This window comes from Saccharomyces eubayanus, chromosome IV (assembly GCF_001298625.1).
Source record: "Saccharomyces eubayanus strain FM1318 chromosome IV, whole genome shotgun sequence".
Taxonomy (NCBI): Eukaryota; Fungi; Ascomycota; class Saccharomycetes; order Saccharomycetales; family Saccharomycetaceae; genus Saccharomyces; species Saccharomyces eubayanus.
In genome coordinates, this window is record NC_030979.1 from 533,156 (window position 1) to 550,368 (window position 17,213).

The following is a 17,213-nucleotide window of genomic DNA, read 5'->3' on the forward strand; positions in this document are numbered from 1 at the left end:
ATTCTGCCATGCAATGACTCTTTCAAACTTTCAATTAATGGTGACACTATTGTTATTAAACAGATCTCGTAAGTTTTCCACTCCTCTTCAATTCTAAAGCTTTCTTATAAGGAGGATTTGTTGGACCTTGAACGGGGTCCAAAGACGAAATAGTGTTCGCGATCGAAGAAGGCAGGTCGTGGTAGGTCGCATCTGAGTCAAAACTCTCGAGACTGCCACAAGCCATAAACTCGGCTATACTTCTTTCTTCTTCATTCCAATGAGACAGTTTGTCTGATATGACCAACCTATTGAAGGAACAGCCTTGAAAAAACTCATCAACGGACGTATTGACGTCCAATTTGGGTATCCAGCTAGATGGTGGGTTATAGCCCAAACAAACGATAAATGCTTCCAGAGAAGTACCCCTCGATGACCTTGGCTTTGCGCAAACGATCTTGTCAAATAAATAACCTAATTGGGAGTATAACATATCTATATCACGGCCTCTGAAGATCTTCGCTACGAATACTCCGCCTTTTTTTAAAATGCATGTGGTAAGTTGTAGAGCACTCATGATCAATTGCTGTTGAACATATTCATCAAGATCGTGCAATCCAGTCACATCAGGGGCACCGTCACTGCAAACAAAATCAGCTTTTTCATTACCAAATAAGTCCAAGATTCTAGCCAATGTTTTAGGGTGGGTGATATCGGCTTGTAAAGTTGTCACATGAGGTATAGGAGACATTGGCTGTAAATCAACGGCAACTATTTTTTTCTCCTCGCTATCTGTATCAATATTCTCATCAAATAGTTTCCTAGAGAGAACTTGTGACCATGAGCCCGGTGCAGCACATAGATCTACAACTCTTTTCAAATTCGGATCATCCAAGAAATGAAATTGATCGTTGAGTTGTAGTAGTTTGAAGGCAGATCTAGCCCTATAACCTTGTTCTTTTGCCTTTCTGTAATATAAATCTCTCTTGTCTTTACTGCCTTTACCCATCTTAAATGCCGTTATATTTTTTGGTCCGTTTTGTGGTCACCAGCTGTTGTATTATTGTTGGTGTTTAAAAGCATCGCATAAAATTTTTCAACTCGCGATAGTTATCGTTAGCGCAAAATAATAGTGAACATAATAAAAGTCAACAATAACAGTTTTTACATCGTTTCTAATTATTTCTAAAGTCACATCCTCCCAAAAAAAAAAAGATGTGGTTATTTACTCTATGTTAATTCGAAAAAAGTACCTTATCCTATACTGTAAAAATGGGAAACTTTAACCGTACATACCCCAGTCTTCTTCCAATTCTGCCTCGGTTGTGTCAATTTCATTGACGACCCGATGACCCATAACATCATCTCTGCATAGTGGGCAGGTTGTGCTTCGTGAAAGCCAGACAGACAAACACTCCAAATCAAACTTGTGATGACAATGAGGTAGTTCGACTACCAAGGGGTACTTATCTTCCAAATAATTAGTGTAGCAGATAGAGCAGTTATCGCTTGGCTTGAGTGATTTTTTATTTATGCGTGGTAAAGAAGCTGCGAAAGCGTCGGAACAACCCTTCTTTTTGTCACTATCCAGTTCTTGCAGCCATTCTTCCTGTAATGATTCAGGAAGCAATTGTGATAATAATTGTAAAAGTAACGTCGAGTCTGAATATCCGTTACTTTCGCCACCAGTATTGCCGAAATTTTGAAAAAGCGCCTGCAATTGAGATCTCACCTGTCTTCTCTGCTCTTCTTGTGAAGTTTCTCTTGTTTCTCGAGTATCTCTCGAATTTTGTTGTATTCCATGTTCTTCTAATCTAAAGATGTGTGAAGCCGGCAGTACTTGGTTAGTTGATTGTTATTTAAGAATCCCGTTGTTAATTAAAACGATGGCATACCTTCATATGTAGACATTGTGTTCGAGCGTAGTTATTTTTGATGTAAAGAAATGTCTCTCTAGATTTGTTCTTTGGCAGTGGCAAAACCGGTAATATAATAAAATTAGCGGTCCGGTCCAGCAAAAGCCGCCCAAATATTTCTTCTGTTGACTTCGCATGAAACAACGAAGTCGCTACTAAAAGAAGAACAGTATGTGTCAATACATTACCAGGATAATGAGATGTTCCGTAATTCAAGGCGTAATAACACATGAGGGGTAAAAGGACTAAAGTACTAAGGCTGTCTATGAAGATTGACCGTGAGTAGTTTTGTGCTCATTGCTAAATTGGAAACGTTTCGTTGAGTTTATTATGCTCAGAATATGTTACATTCTTCCATTATATATCTGTTTTAAATATATCTATAGATGGCCGGAATACCATAATAAAATCAATGCTGCATTTTTATTGTCACTTAACGATTTTTTTGAAAAGGTTGGCATACTTGGTTTTGTGAGGGGATTTCTTTGCTTCTCGATTTTAGGCAAATGGTAAATTATAGCCAGACTTCGGTTTTGATCATAGCAAATAATCTCTTTATGAGTCACCTCTTCCAACTGGTCTTGTTTCTGCTCAAGTATTCCACTTTCCCTGAATGAGACGCTTTCAATGAAGAAGGAAAATAATTCTTTATCAATCTTGGCACATAACTCCGCTTTCATTACCAATTCATGCCCACGCAAACAAAGCAAATATGCTTGCCCATTCATAGTGAAAAAATTATTCTGAACGGGAAACCTACCCGCACTTGCATTAGTCCTATAAATGTCCTCTTTGAGGTGACGAAGCCTGACACTATCATCTCCTATTAAATGCCCAACCGGTCCATGCCTTTCATTGTAGCGCCTGATAGTTCTTTCAAGACGTACTTCTCTCAAGTTATCAGTTGTTATACTATTGGACTCTGCTTCAAAGACCTGACTTAATTGGTTTAACCATTTTACGCCATCTATAGTTGCAGTTTCACCGTTCAATGGATCATAAATCTCATAGAAGTCTTGCTTAAGTATTTGATCTGTTTCATCCATAATCTCTATGTTTGGTATATGGCTGTTAAGGACAGACTCATCAAGTTGTGAACCCATAACTTCTTCGGTATCGTTTCCTCCAATAGGATCACTACCACCACTGGAATCGTTTTTCATGAAATTTATTATTATAGATATCGGTTCGCTATGTTTAGAATAAACTTTAGCCAATTTGATTGGGTTTTTAGCCCTTTTTCCAAAACAAGATATTGAATATCCGATAATTATTCCCAGAATTATTGTTGATGCCCAGATATCCTCTTGGTCGTCGTTTTCGCCAGCATCGATTTGTAACCTCGTAGGAAAATTTCGGGAACCAATGGTAACAACGTCATCCATAATAAGCTTTGCGGAGTCCAAAAGAGAACTTATGAGAGTATAAGAGTATTTCAGAACACAGAGCATGATTCTTTTCATATTAAAAAATAAATAAGCCGTTTCGTTTTTGGTGGAATTTATAATTTCCCGCCTCGTCATCCTGAAATCTAAACCATGTTCATATGGGAAACTATTTTCTAAACCAAATTTTTCCATATTTTGATTTTCCGTTTTATATTAGCCAAAAGAAAGCCACTAATTATGAATGTTTAATATTTTTGAGGTGTTGCTCTTTTAAAATAATAATAAATGATGGTGCTTTTTGAAATTGTGGCATTTTACCTCATCTGCGCATTACAAAATCGGCCGAGCTTCAATTTTCGGGTTTCAATAGAAACAGAAATACGCAGAAATACGGCAAACACAACGCACAGTTTAGGACAAAAGAGGAGTATACATATGCGCTTTCCGATCAAAAGTCCAAATTTCTCTTGAAATTTGTCAGATAATGGGACCAGTTCAGAATTGTTGCTCGTAAAGGACGTTAAAACTCGATACTAGGTGAATAACCAATTCGCGTACTTGTAAGAGTTATTTCGCTTTAACCGTTTCATTTACAATGTTAAGTTGTTTGCACGAGGTTTTGATTTCTTTGACTTGGCCTTTTGTACTTTTTTTGATGTATTTTGCTTATTTTTCTTGACGTTATCCAAACTTTTTGCGCGAAACTGTTTATCATCGGAACCCAGCTCCAATCCCATCAGTTTGTTCAAACTTAAACTTAGCTTTATGTTTTCCGCAGTAGTGGCACCAAATGAAGCAGCCGAAAATCCGGATGTCCAAGGAATAACAAATATTCTGGAACGATCAATACGTAGAACACCCCTCTCTAAGCCCTTTCGTGTGGTGATTGTTTCCTGTACTTTACGAGCAAACTGTTCCCCCAGCATACTTGACTGGAATCGTACACCTCCGCACTTTGCTTTATGATTGATTATTAGCGATAACGAATTTCCGTCACTCCATTTCTTTATATTTAACAACTGTGAAATCGAATCAGCTATTTTCCATTCGGGAATTGAAGCATCAATATTGTAAAGGAAGAAGGACCTACTAGAAACATCACTCGTAAAAGATTCACTCAAAGGTATTTTCTTTAAGATGTGAGAAACATCTACAGATCTGTATTTCTCTGTGTCCTTGTCTTGCTTGTTTTTATCCGATTCCGCTGCTCCTTGTATTTGCAATTGTGAACTTTCGCTATCTGATGTCGCTTTTTGAAGTATACTCTTCAATTTATCAAGTATAATGTCAGCCTCTGCCGAATCGCTCGTAATTTGGGCACCCCCTAACTTCACATCCTTTAATGATAAAAATCTTTTCATCATGTCGTTTTTTGCCTCCTCTGTTATGACATTTTCTTCGTTAACCATGGATATCAAATGATCCCGCAGTTGTACGGGGATATGCCATCTCAAATCAAGCATACAACACTGACAAACATTTCTTTGAGTAGCACACCTTCCGCATATTAATGTTTTTACAATATGGCCGCTCCTTTTCGATGCCTTAAAATGGTATAAGGTGAATGGTAAAGTACAGATCTTACATTCAGAGCCTTGAGGAATCTTTGTCATTCTGACGTTGGTATCATCACCTAAACATTGCTCACAAATTTTCGGTGGTAGCTCATTTATTTCATCGTTCATGCTGTAAAGGAAAATTAATACTTTTTGCTAGGCGTTCTTCAATCAGCTTCCCCGTACTTATCATCCTCATCACCATACTCACAATCAAAAATTTGCTTTAACTTTTTTTCTAGTGTTAAGCACTTACACGTCATTTTAATACAGGGTAATCCCAGCATACTGTAGATTCAAATATTTCATTTCAAATCTATTGGGGGTAATTATGGTGGCCATTTGGGTATGAACAGCAACAAATATTGTTTTCGTAAAATTAGTATATCAGGTGAATATTTTCACGACCTGCTTACACATTTTTATTATGTATGTCTCTATTTGCTTGTTATTGAATATTTAAATGTTTTTGCATGGAAGCACCGCAGCTGGCCTATGATCAACTGCTGGTTTCCCTTCGTTTCCAGTTTCGTTTCTTCTTATTCGCGTGGGTACGGTAATGTTGGTTACAATTATCATGCCTGCTAAACCTTTGCCCGCAGCCCTCGTGTGGACAGATGTGATTTTTCTCGCCTGTATGTATTCTATTATGTCTTGAAAGGTGGCCAGAAGTGGTAAACCCAGTCGAGCAGATCTTACAAAAATGGCGTGTTCTCTGTCCTGTCGAATGAGCTTTTGTGGGTTTTAATTTCATTACAGCTTTGGTGGATTTTTTTATCCTAGCCGAACTATATACGTCTGGCTGGATATGATCGATATTTTCCATTTTCACTACGTTAACATTATGCAACGGCGATTCTGGCGAAGCCTCTTTGCTCGCAGTTAGTTTCGACATAATTATATCACTTGTTCTGTTGGATTGTTTTCCAGAAAAAAAATCCAAAGCGCACTTGTTCAGCTTATCCTTCAAATCATCATCAACTAGATGTGATGTTTTCATTAAGGGTATCAGAGTTTGATATTTCCGTTCGTTATTGAACGAAAACATTTCAGGCATTAAGGTTATCTGAGAAGATGAATAGTCAAAATTGACTGGAAAGTCGCATTTCCCATCCTTGGCTAGAATGGTCGATATTAAATTGTCCTTGTAACCTATAGACATATTTTTATGAAGAGTTTTTAAACAGATCTATGATCTTATTTATCGAGCAGCGTCAAAAGCCTGAAAAACCTGGCATGAAAAGTGCACCCAAGCTAATATGGTATGTTAAATATTTATATGTAAAAAAAAGGCCAGGTAATATAGAAACAAGTAAACGATTTAGAGAGGGTGTAGGATTTGCCTGTTGGCGGTGTAGGGGCTGCTGCACGGTGTAACATGTAATAGCCAGACGTGATTCCCCTAAAAGTAAGCCCTTCTCCAAAGAGAATGCAACGGTGTGCCATTCGTTTGATATTGAAACTTGCTCAACGACGGCGATGAACCGTAGCACAAGAAACATGAGACCAAAAGCGTGTTGCCAAACGCAAGAAGCCACTTATCAAAAGGCCGTGGCTGCGCATTCTTCTGAGACATGCTGACAAACGAGAAAAAGATGGCTTTGTAGTCAGTTCAAGGCCCTGTATAATTTTCCTTCAAAAAATTTCTTTTTGGCCTGGGGTCCTTAAACGGACGCGTACCCTGAGAGTTCTTTCGCATGGTTTAGGGATGGCTCTCTCCCCATTCGTTTAACCTTCGTTTAAACAGTTTCGATGAACAATTGCCAAATCCCGTTAAAAGAAAGAAAATAGGATTCAGTTTAACAATCGAGCAGATTGGGTCGTTTTTGCATATGCGGTTAGAGTTCTCCTTGGTCGGATAGTGTTACATTTGGCTTGAAAGGTTATGCTCTCCTTTTTCCTTGGCTTCGCGAATGATATCATAATTTTACTTTACATGCAGAGTTGACGGCTCTGCAGGGATTTGTTATCATGACTAGCCAGATTTTGCAGGCATTTTTTTTTGTTGAAACAATTTGTAGGATTGCATACCGGCAGCGGGGCCTTCAGTCTTGTGAAAAAAACGAGTAGGTATACAGTTCTAGATGTTAGGCAAGGCCATTTTTTCTCGGATAATGGATGATTCGGTCGGTCTCGCGTTGTTGTAAAGCAGCAGGTGTAGCCACGTGTCAAATCTCGAATTGGTTCGAAAAGAGGGTCACCTGCATATATCGAGGAGACTCCTCACTGTGCCTTGGCACAATAACATGCCTCGGCACAATAACATGCCTCCTAGGGTCCTTTTCGATCGCCAGCGGTGTTCGTATTAGACTCGTTTGGTCGTTCCTTCGAAACGAGTCTTCGTAAATAGAAAATAGAGAAAAAATTAGAGTTGTGCTTAGGCAATGAGCAGTTATTTTCAGGCATCCCTCTGATATGGTGGTATGTGAACAAAGATGGAGCCAAGGTATAATTACTAAAAAAAGAAAAAGGTTGTTCTGAAAGGTGCTGAATTAATTATTTTATTAAATTTTTTTACTTGAACTAACAGTTACATAAAGAGAAGAAGAAGGAATAATGGTATTTTTGGAAAGCTTTTGTTTACGTTAGAGGAAAAGTTCTTACAACAACAAAGCAGCTGCGCCGGCAACAACAGCACCGAAAGAGGCAGCGCCTGCGTTGATTCTTTGACCAGCGTTGGATGCAGTTACAACAGAAGTGCTAGCGGTAGAAGTGGCTGGAGCAACGGAAGAAGAAACTGCCTTGGAAGAGGATGGAGCAACAGAGGAGGAAGCTGCTGAGGAGGAGGATGGGGCAGCAGAAGAGGAAGAGGATGGGGCAGCAGAAGAGGAAGAGGATGGGGTAGCAGAAGAGGAAGAGGATGGGGCAGCAGAAGAAGAAGAAGCTGGAGAAACAGAGGCAACAGCGGCGGCGATTTCGGAACTCAATCTAGTGGTGTACCATGGTAATTTGACAATTGTCTTGGTGATGGCATCGTAGTCCAGTTTACTGAACAAGGTAGTGTAAGAGTCATCGGTGTAAGTCATAACTTGTTGGTAGACGCTCAAGACATCAGCAGGGATTTGGAAACCGCTGTTACCCGTTTCCAAACCTAAATAGTCGGAAAGATGGGAGTTAATGTCACCAATAATCGCCTGTAATTCGGCAGTTTGACCGGCGGTTTCAGCGGCGGCAAAAGAGGCAATAGCGGTTAAAACGAAAGCGATTTTAGAAACAGACATTATATTTATTTAGCGGGAGTATGTGGTTATGCGGTAGCAGATATCGATACTTACCGTTCCTCCAAATATAATTGAAACGAAAGCAAGAATATTTATAACAAWAAATGTCTAAGAGAACAGAACAAGGCACTATTTATATATCAACAGCGGACAATGCAACAATGTACCTTGGGATTGTTGGAGACATATTCACCCTTGAAGTAGCATGATTAATTTTTTTTTTTTTTTTTTTGGTATTGAAAATAACTCGAAGAATTGGAGAGAGAAAAGTGTGAATTTAGACACAACGACGGAAGAACAAATTGTTTCCACCACAATACAGGAAGTCCCACCACCACCCGCTGCAATTGTCTATATTTTAATTCAAAAATCACAGGCACAATACTCAACGGATAGGGATCGGAAAAACGGAAAAAGGGACCTTCTGAAGGCAGCGTTGCTCACAATTAAAGTTGCGATCCAAAAGAGGGTTTTAATTAGAACGTTTGATACTTTTTGGGAATACGATTACCCAATGGGGTCATTACTCCAACTTGTTGGACTTTATCCGTTGAGTATTGGCTGCTTGGGTTTTTAAAATCTGCTCTCGCCCTGCGGCGCCGCTAGTGCAGAGACATATTATTGCAGTGGGTCGCAAGCCAAGACAATAATTCGCCGCGGCGATGTCTTCTCCGTGGGTTGCAAGTCATAATACCAAGAGAAAGAAAGAGACTTTTTACTGGTTATTTCTGTTTGTTTCATCTGGCCATTCCACTTAGCTGCCGCGCAAAGGGAGGGGTAGTATAATCGGGCAGTGGTCAGGCACTGGGAATCGGCTACGGCAGGTACGTTTTTTCGGAGCCATTGTAAACCTCACCCCTCGCTTTCTGTCTGTGGGGGAAGTGAGGTTAAAGGGAAAAGACTAAAACACAATAACGAAATTGTACAGATGCGTATGTTACAGGTCATTAATGGATGTATGTAAATATAGAATTACAGAAATGCGTAGGGTAGTTAGGGGAGCAAACAAGAAATAGTGCGGAGTAGTATCAGTACGTGAAAAGTATCATCGTCCCCTCAATCGGTGCTAACGACTAGTGTCCGAACTTCAGTGATGTAAATGAAGTTCAACACCAGAAAAGGTAAGCCTTTTTCATTAGCGGCATGTGTTTTTTTCTTTCTTTATTTTCCAAATCTTCTTGTCTCATCAGCTCTGGATCGTAAACACGTCTGTGGAAGTCTAGATCGATCTTGTCGAGGGGGTTCAAAAAGGTGAAATCGCGGTTGTAGATCATATACCCGAGGTAGAAAGCTAGCCAAATTGGAGCAGCCAGATAGCTCTCGAAAAAGGACTCCACACTACATTTACCACCATTACCCAAGGGGGCCAAGGCCACCCAGAATTGAGCAATGAACACCAAGATATTGAAGAAGACCCCGTATGCGGAACCCCAAATACCGGATGTAGCTTTATATCCTAACTCATCTAAAGATCTTCCTTGTACTTTCATTGCTTGTCTAAAACGAAAGTGAGATAACATGATGGAAGTCCAGGTGAATAGTTCACTCAAACCTGCGATGGCTGCTAGCCATGTAAACACGACCTCTTCCTTGGACGAGGCTGCGACAAACGCAACGGTGCCAAAAATACTACACACAATTAAAGCTCTTAATGGTCTACCCTCTCTGTCGATGTAATCTAAGAATTTGGGTGCGTAGCCTTGCTGGGCCAAAGAGCACATTAATCTTGGGCCCGCATATAGGGAGGAGTTGGACACTGAAATGACAGAAATTAAAATAACAGCATTGATAATATGTGGAACAACTTTGACACCATGGATGGAGGCTGCCAACACATAGGGAGATGCGTGTGTAGCGGACCCGCCAGATCCCATCAATTGATCGTCATTATACGGAACATTGAACCCAATCAAAATCATAGTTAAAAGGTAGATAATGAGGATACGGTATATGCTTCTCTTAGCTGCCACAGGGGTCGACTTTCTTGGATTCTCCTGTTCTTGAACACTTAATGCAAATAATTCCATACCACCAAACGAAAAATAGGCGGTAACTAAAATATAGCAAATGTTTTTGAACCTGGAAGCCGAAGAGTCACCAGCAAATGCACCTGGATTACGCCAATATTTGCCACCAATGTAACCATCATTTCCGGCACCACCACAGTTAATGACAACGGAAAGAATGATGAAGCCCGCTATCATTAAAATTTTACAACAGTTGAAAATAAACTCTGTCTCACCGTATGCTTTCACACCAAAGAAATGGACGAAAAGTAAGAAAACAAAGAAGATTAGAATGAAAATATCAGCATTGATTTTATCGTTCCAAAATTGAACTGTCATGGATGCGGTGATTAACTCTAGGGGTAAAACGGTTAGCCATTGGAAACAGTAAAGCCATACTGTGGCGAACCCAAACGGCTTGGAGACGAATATGGAGGAGTATGCATTGAAATTTGCTGGTAGAGTCGGATAAGTGACAGCCATCTCACCAGCAGCTTGAATCATGAAATATGTGACAAAGGAAACTAAAACATAGCCGATAACCAATGCGGCTGGCCCACCGTAATGAAGACCCTTAGCATTAGCAACCAAAAGACCCGTACCGATACCTGTCCCCAGCGACATCATGACGACGTGACGGGATTTCATGGACTTTTTCAAGTTGGAGTCCGACGTAAAGGAATGAACATCCTCTTCTAAATCTGAAGTGTTCTCGTTTATTTGCTTGGTCTTTGTAGTGCTACTTTCTGCCCTTTTAAATGAGTCCACAAATCTATGTATAAGTTTGTCGTTCCCGGTTGAGTCTCTGGAATAACTTTTTTCACTTGTCAATGACTGAAGGTTGTTCCCAGCACTAAAGGAACGTACCGAAATGGAATCCGGCGAGGTTTCTTTCTTACCAGAAGATCCAAAGTCTTCTGATAATGGCATTTAAAAATATGAATTGTACTATTCTCTCAGTTAATAAAAAAATTCAAAAATGAAACCTTTTCACCATTATCCAGTAGATACTTTTCCATCAAACAAAACACAAGCCAGAGTAAACTACAAATAGTATATGTATATATATGTACAGAAGATATGGGCACCTTCACCCTGTTTTTTTTTTCTTTTTCTCATCGAAGAGTCATTTTCTAGCAGTTATGGTTTTCATTTCAGTGTTGAGCCCATCGCATAATGACCATCATAACCGGCGCAGAAACTCAAGCGGATCTGTCCTTGCTACCGGCGCACCCGCCGGCAAAGGCCCTTTTATGGCGGTCTTTCTGCGGGGAACTGGAGATAACAGCCTGGCGTAATACTTCGTGAGCCCGGTTCCGGACCCACACAGTATAGAGCCATAGCAGAAGGGATACTATGCGGCGTACGGCAGTATCAATTCTTAGATCGAAAAAGGGCCTTTTGCCTCAGCCGAGGCGCGGCATGGTTTTTCTGTCATTTCTACGCCGTGCCGTCGTTTCTTTTCTTGGCGGAGCAGGACCTTTTCTTTTTTGGCGGGTGTCCGTAAGGCTTTTTGACATATATCAGATGAGTAAGCAACCACTCACGTGAAACTCTGCATTGAAGGTGGTTCTGAAACAGGTATGCAATGCATTTTGGTCAGGGGAGACTGTGCAAGAGAAGTTCGATTAAGTAGGCGTTAAAATTTTAGTTATATATTATGCAAATTGCCCTTTCCGGCTATGTTATAGATATTCATAAGAAAGAAAAAAACTAGTATAATATTGTACGGGAAGGCAGTGAGTGAAAGTCCGGTGAAGCTATATGATAAAGCGGATGAGAACGAACTTAACACCAGAAATTGACCATTCTCTTGAAAAACTTTCTTGAACTTGAGCCGTTCAGGTTTTCCGATGACTCTGAAGTTTCATATTCTTTAAGAACATCGTCTTCATTCTTGTTGGTCTCTATAAGTGATGGCGGGACGTATATGGTTCTGTGTGAGTCCAAATCGATTTTGTCGGCTGGAATCCAAAACCTCCACGATTTGGAGTATATCTTGTGGCCAAAATAGGCAAACAAGACAATAGGCATTGCCAGATAATTCTGAAAAAACACTTTAGCATTCAATTTCCCATGTTCACTAACGGGTGCGATGGCGACCCAAAACTGGCAAACTAGGAAAAATAACGCAATAATAACTGCAAGCCAAGAGCCCCAATAGCCTGTTTGAGCTCTGTATCCCACCTCGTCCATTGAACGGCCTTGCTTGGCCATGGCGTCTCTGAATCTAATATGTGACAAGGACATCGACATCCAAATAAACAATTGGGAAAGACTGGAAATGGCTAATAACCATGTAAAAACCTCTTCTTCAGCGTCACTAGTGGCAACAAATCCGATGCACCCAAAGATAAGAGAAATTAGAAAACAAAGCAAAGGTCTGCCGTTTCTATCAACATACGCCAGGCATTTAGGTAAAAATCCTTGTTCTGCCAAAGATAGCAGTAACCTTGGTGCAGAATATAACGAAGAGTTGGCCACAGAGATAACAGAGATCAAAATCACAGCATTGATGAAGTGAGGAACGACTTTGACACCGTGGGACGCAACAGCAATGACAAATGGAGATGCATGGGACCCAGAGGAGCTCCCAGAGCCTAATAATTCGTCACTGTTGTATGGAACCAGGAAACAAATCAAAATGGTTGTTAACATGTAAATCAACAAGATACGATACACAACTTTTTTGCAGGCATTTGGAATGGATTTTGTTGGATTTTCTTGCTCAGCTGCTGATAGAAGGAGGACTTCGATACCACCATAACTGAAGGCGGCATAACAAAAAACAGTACAAACACCTTTGAAACCGTGAGCAAATGGACCAGGATTGTGCCAGTATTTAGTACCGATAAACTTCTTATCCCCTGCACCACCGCAGTTGATGACAATAGCCAGGATCACGAATCCGATTACCATCAAAATTTTACAGATATTAAAGATGAATTCTGCTTCGGCATAGCCTCGGGACCCAAACAAGTTGATGACAATGACAAAAAGGAAAACCACGGCAACAAAGATATCTGCGTTCACGTTGGTCCAGTATTTGATAGTCATCGCTGCCGTGACCAACTGCAACGGCAGAACGGTCAACCATTGAATGGTATAAACCACGGAAACGGCAAACCCCAATGAAGGATCGACCAAAATGGAAGAATACCTGGTGTAATTACCAGTTAACCCGGCATAACAAAGACCCAGTTCACCGGCAGCTTGGATGATACAGTAAAGCATAATAGAGGCGATACCATAACCAAGCACCAACCCGGCGGGTCCCGCCGTTCCGAGTACTTGGCCATTCCCGACCAGCAGCCCCGTACCGATACCTGTACCAAGACTGATCATGATCAAATGACGCGATTTGATGGACTTTGTCAGGTTGTTCTTTTCTTGTGACTCTAGTTCAGAATTATGGTCCGGTGGAAGCTGCCTTTTGAAAGAATCGAAGAATTTTTTGCATTCCTTTTGTAGTTTGGATCTCCCACTCGGCCCTTGGTGTTTCGCTTGCTGTTCCGATCCTTCGTCTTGGTTTTCAGTCACTGTGAAGTCCTTCTTCTCCTTTTCGACATGCCCTTTCTCGTGCATACCATGTGCATATGGAGCTGGATTGGTCTCGTCGACAAAGAGACTGTCACTGTCGTTCATTTCACTTCGTCTTGTCGAGAACCTATGTTAAGTAGCTACGGTTGCAGAAGACACAATAAGATACCCTCCGGTGATATGTACCTGGACTCAGCTATTTCTTGTTTTCTTTTTTTGTCAAGACAGAAATAAGAAAGAAGAGATGACACAAAAGAGCGAAATACTTCAACAAGGCATCTTATATACTTTTTTCAGCACGACACTGTCAAAACAGGTAAGAATGAAGTGACCCATTCGAAAAGGGTTCAAACGTCCGAGGCTTCTCAGCCTGAGATTACATGGAGAAATTTTTTTTTTTTCTTTTTATCTAGCAAATGCAGAAGAGTTAAAAAAACGCCTTGCCCAGGAAAGAGTAAACAGAGCCTACTCGAAGGGCCCTTTCCTCATCGCATTTTCGGCATGAGCTGCAATTTATGCATTTTTTGGCCGTTCGCTAGGCGGAGGAGCGGGTGCGCACTGCCCAGCCGCACTGCAAAGTGTCTCGTGTGGAAGAGTTCTTCTGTTCCAATCTGTCGCACTCGAGCTGGTGCCGTTATGAGCCGAGCGTACACTGTGCAGTTGAAGGTCGTTGACGTATGGCTATGTGCTTTACATGGGTGGGGTGGCGTGCTGTTTGATGTTTAGTTTTATCGATGGATTGCTTTGAGAGAGGTGGTTACGTTCTGTGGTGCAATTCTAAGAGCTTCCACCACACGGAAGCAGCTCACGCGCTCATGTAAGACGCCAAAGTCGGTGAAGTTTTTATGGTCTTACGTAGTATACGTAGTAATCTATTTAAACGAGTATGCCAAACCATTTGGATCTGGGTAAACAGTTGTCTCTTAATTCTCGCCATTGGACGACGAACTCGTCCACCACCCAGTACAGTATCTTCCCCGTCAGGCTAGGAGTGTTGATTCTTGCTAACGACTCCACGTAGACGATGTGGGAAGAATCCAAGAAAAGTAGAACGAGTTCTATGGTTTTCAGCCAAAAGGTGATGATGCAGCACGTTCCGGGCCCGTTCAACAAGAAGAGGTGCGGGGAGCCGCACATGGAAAGCCTGATTCTAATCACATGCACAAGAGACTGAACCAACGTGCCTATGATAGTCTTAACACTTTGCAAAAGAGTCGCCTTCACTTCTCGGGCCTTCATGAACTCGTAGTATTTCACTTGACAGCGGGGAAAATTCTGCGCAAGGCTGCAAAATTTCTGCCTGGAGGCCTGGTCAGAGTAGCCTACGTATATAATCGACTGGTCTAGCAAAAGGTCTTTGTAATTCTGTAAAAGACGAAGCATTTCGCCCGTATGGCCTCCCGACCCCAGGAATACGAAAATTTTGAGCGGCTTCTTTGATAACTTCTGCGTCCTCAAAACACTAGCCTCATCTCGTGTCTCCTTCCTTACCCTTGATTGGGTGTGGAAAAAAGGCAGGATCGTCACTAGTCTAACGACATATATAGCTGATACGATCAGTACTAAAGACGCCAGATAGGCCGTGTTCATATTATATGCGCTTTCGACTTCCGACATTTTCTATTCTCTAAACCGCTTGATGTAGTTGTCCTCCAGCATGAAACGGGCTCTCGTTAAAACACTTTTATCAAATGTCCAACACGTAAAACGGGAAAACACGAAATTGTGAACTTTCGCGTTAGGGGCGGAATTCCTTTGTGCGCGTAATTAAAAATAAAGTACAGCAGTAAAGGTTGGAGCAGAACAGCCAGCAGTGGAACGTGTCCGGATTCAGCAATAAAAGTGCTAATAGCATTTTCGATTTTCGCGGTTGCTCGTCCCTTTCTTTGCCATATATTGCATTGTTATAAAGAAGTCTGGATTTTTCGTTTGGATCATAATCTAAAGTAAGGGGAATGCAGTGACCAAGAAGTATACGACAACAGAGAGTTTACCAGTATATATTCCAGTAACACAACAAGAAAAAAATAATAGTAATGCTTAGACGCTCCAAGAATTCCGGTTCAAGCTCGCACACAGACGCTAAGAAAAGACAGTCTATGTTTCTAGAATCCAAAAGTTCGTTGATGTCATTGTCTAACGAGTTTGCTCAAGGACATTCTAAAACAAAGCAGAAAACGCAAGAGGGTGTCTCCTCCTCATCGTCTTCTTCTGCACACAAAAAATCCACGTCCAGTCGGTCAAAGTTGAAAAGAAGCAGTTTGTTGCTCGATGAAACACTTCTAAAGGACTACCATTCGGCCATAAAACACATGCAGGTAAACGCTCCCAGAGAGGAGAAGCTACTGCTGGTTCCGTCTCCAACGCAGTCAACGAGAAGCGAATCAGACACCAGTCTCTCTTCCAGTAAGAGTTCGATATCTTCCATATTCTCCCAGGATAAAGACTATTCCATTCACGACTTGTTATATGAAGACATCGAAGAGATGGATAAAACAGCCAACGGCCCCAAAATTGATGACACAATAGCAATAGACGAATCTAAAGCACTTTTTGTCTTCTGCACAAACGAGTCCTCTATGAAGCTACCTTATAATGAAACACTGCACGAACTGAACTTGGACACTCCAGTCATGGGCCCCAACAGAAGAACATCGCTAAATTTCTTTTAATATAAACACAAGACACCCGACGACCATTTGGTTCTGCATCGATAAAAACCATCACATCACATGAGAATACACTTATCCCACTTTATTTTTCTCATTTTTTTCTAGAACCTTCTTAACGTGATCCTTATTTGGATCCGGTACTACGACGCGTTCACCTCCGTTTCAATATTCTACACAACTATATTAATTTTTTTTTTTTTTACTACATACACGAACACCACTCCTAGTTTAATTTAATTGGATTTTTAACTTTACTTTTTTTTTGCATTTGGCAATTTACCTCCTTGGAAGGACTAGATTCTTCCAAATGCTTCAAGGGGCATTCCAGAAAATAACGCGGCCAGCGCACTAGCTTGCAACTTACAGCATTGAACCGCCCATTACCGTGAGCCACAATGTTCCTACTTTCTTGGCACTGTTGCTCGAATAATCTGGAGTACGTGTCTTCATTTGGTAATCATTGAGATGCTAACCATGCACAACTGCCGCTGTAGAAGTACCCCTAAAGTACTTTTCCGATCAAGGGTGCATCATTAGATCGGACTAGTAACTGCTCTTGTCAGAGAATTGGTAGCCTACAGAAGTGTCTTTCCCAGCAATTAAAACCTTTCAAATTTCTAGAAAAATCGATGAGTTATTCCCTCCCCCTTATGGGGTCACAAGTATAGGGTACTGCTAACAGTAAAGGAATGCCAAATAGCGTATTTTGAACACAAAAATAAGTAATGTGTGAGTTCTAGAATGCTCTAGGAAGCTAGATATGTTCTCAAACAGCGTTGTAAAAGTATCTCCCCATTTCCACCATTCCAAGCATATAAATAGGACTGGCATTTTAACAGAAGTTGCTTTGTAGTTCTTCCAAGGTCTCTTCTATTTCCTTTTTACTGTAAAGAAGTCATCGATCTAGATATATTAGAACATATTTAATCTTTTCA

At 40.9% G+C, this 17,213-nt stretch overlaps 10 protein-coding genes across 10 annotated transcripts; 1 reads left to right on the forward strand and 9 right to left on the reverse strand.

Annotated features, from left to right (window-relative positions):
* Positions 1-55: 55 nt before the first annotated feature.
* Positions 56-988, reverse strand: TRM7 (tRNA methyltransferase TRM7; the record flags this gene model as incomplete). Its single annotated transcript, XM_018364302.1, has 1 exon — positions 56-988. One exon carries the CDS (start codon positions 986-988, stop codon positions 56-58), a length of 933 nt encoding a protein of 310 aa, XP_018223103.1.
* A 273-nt stretch (positions 989-1,261) lies between these two features.
* DI49_1095 (uncharacterized protein) lies at positions 1,262-1,336 on the reverse strand (the record flags this gene model as incomplete). Its single annotated transcript, XM_070202111.1, has 1 exon — positions 1,262-1,336. One exon carries the CDS (start codon positions 1,334-1,336, stop codon positions 1,262-1,264), a length of 75 nt encoding a protein of 24 aa, XP_070058213.1.
* A 939-nt stretch (positions 1,337-2,275) lies between these two features.
* Positions 2,276-3,475, reverse strand: CNM1 (Cnm1p; the record flags this gene model as incomplete). Its single annotated transcript, XM_018364303.1, has 1 exon — positions 2,276-3,475. The coding sequence occupies one exon, from the start codon at positions 3,473-3,475 to the stop codon at positions 2,276-2,278; it is 1,200 nt and encodes a 399-aa protein (XP_018223104.1).
* Positions 3,476-3,873: 398 nt separating this feature from the next.
* Positions 3,874-4,968, reverse strand: ECM2 (Pre-mRNA-splicing factor ECM2; the record flags this gene model as incomplete). The annotated part of the gene is made up of 1 exon (XM_018364304.1): positions 3,874-4,968. The coding sequence occupies one exon, from the start codon at positions 4,966-4,968 to the stop codon at positions 3,874-3,876; it is 1,095 nt and encodes a 364-aa protein (XP_018223105.1).
* Positions 4,969-5,338: 370 nt separating this feature from the next.
* Positions 5,339-6,001, reverse strand: NRG2 (Nrg2p; the record flags this gene model as incomplete). The annotated part of the gene is made up of 1 exon (XM_018364305.1): positions 5,339-6,001. One exon carries the CDS (start codon positions 5,999-6,001, stop codon positions 5,339-5,341), a length of 663 nt encoding a protein of 220 aa, XP_018223106.1.
* Positions 6,002-7,439: 1,438 nt separating this feature from the next.
* TIP1 (putative lipase) lies at positions 7,440-8,060 on the reverse strand (the record flags this gene model as incomplete). Its single annotated transcript, XM_018364306.1, has 1 exon — positions 7,440-8,060. The coding sequence occupies one exon, from the start codon at positions 8,058-8,060 to the stop codon at positions 7,440-7,442; it is 621 nt and encodes a 206-aa protein (XP_018223107.1).
* Positions 8,061-9,166: 1,106 nt separating this feature from the next.
* BAP2 (branched-chain amino acid permease BAP2) lies at positions 9,167-10,996 on the reverse strand (the record flags this gene model as incomplete). Its single annotated transcript, XM_018364307.1, has 1 exon — positions 9,167-10,996. One exon carries the CDS (start codon positions 10,994-10,996, stop codon positions 9,167-9,169), a length of 1,830 nt encoding a protein of 609 aa, XP_018223108.1.
* An 858-nt stretch (positions 10,997-11,854) lies between these two features.
* TAT1 (amino acid transporter TAT1) lies at positions 11,855-13,711 on the reverse strand (the record flags this gene model as incomplete). Its single annotated transcript, XM_018364308.1, has 1 exon — positions 11,855-13,711. The coding sequence occupies one exon, from the start codon at positions 13,709-13,711 to the stop codon at positions 11,855-11,857; it is 1,857 nt and encodes a 618-aa protein (XP_018223109.1).
* A 771-nt stretch (positions 13,712-14,482) lies between these two features.
* ALG14 (N-acetylglucosaminyldiphosphodolichol N-acetylglucosaminyltransferase anchoring subunit ALG14) lies at positions 14,483-15,223 on the reverse strand (the record flags this gene model as incomplete). Its single annotated transcript, XM_018364309.1, has 1 exon — positions 14,483-15,223. One exon carries the CDS (start codon positions 15,221-15,223, stop codon positions 14,483-14,485), a length of 741 nt encoding a protein of 246 aa, XP_018223110.1.
* A 419-nt stretch (positions 15,224-15,642) lies between these two features.
* DI49_1103 (uncharacterized protein) lies at positions 15,643-16,278 on the forward strand (the record flags this gene model as incomplete). The annotated part of the gene is made up of 1 exon (XM_018364310.1): positions 15,643-16,278. One exon carries the CDS (start codon positions 15,643-15,645, stop codon positions 16,276-16,278), a length of 636 nt encoding a protein of 211 aa, XP_018223111.1.
* Between the last annotated feature and the right edge of the window lie 935 nt (positions 16,279-17,213).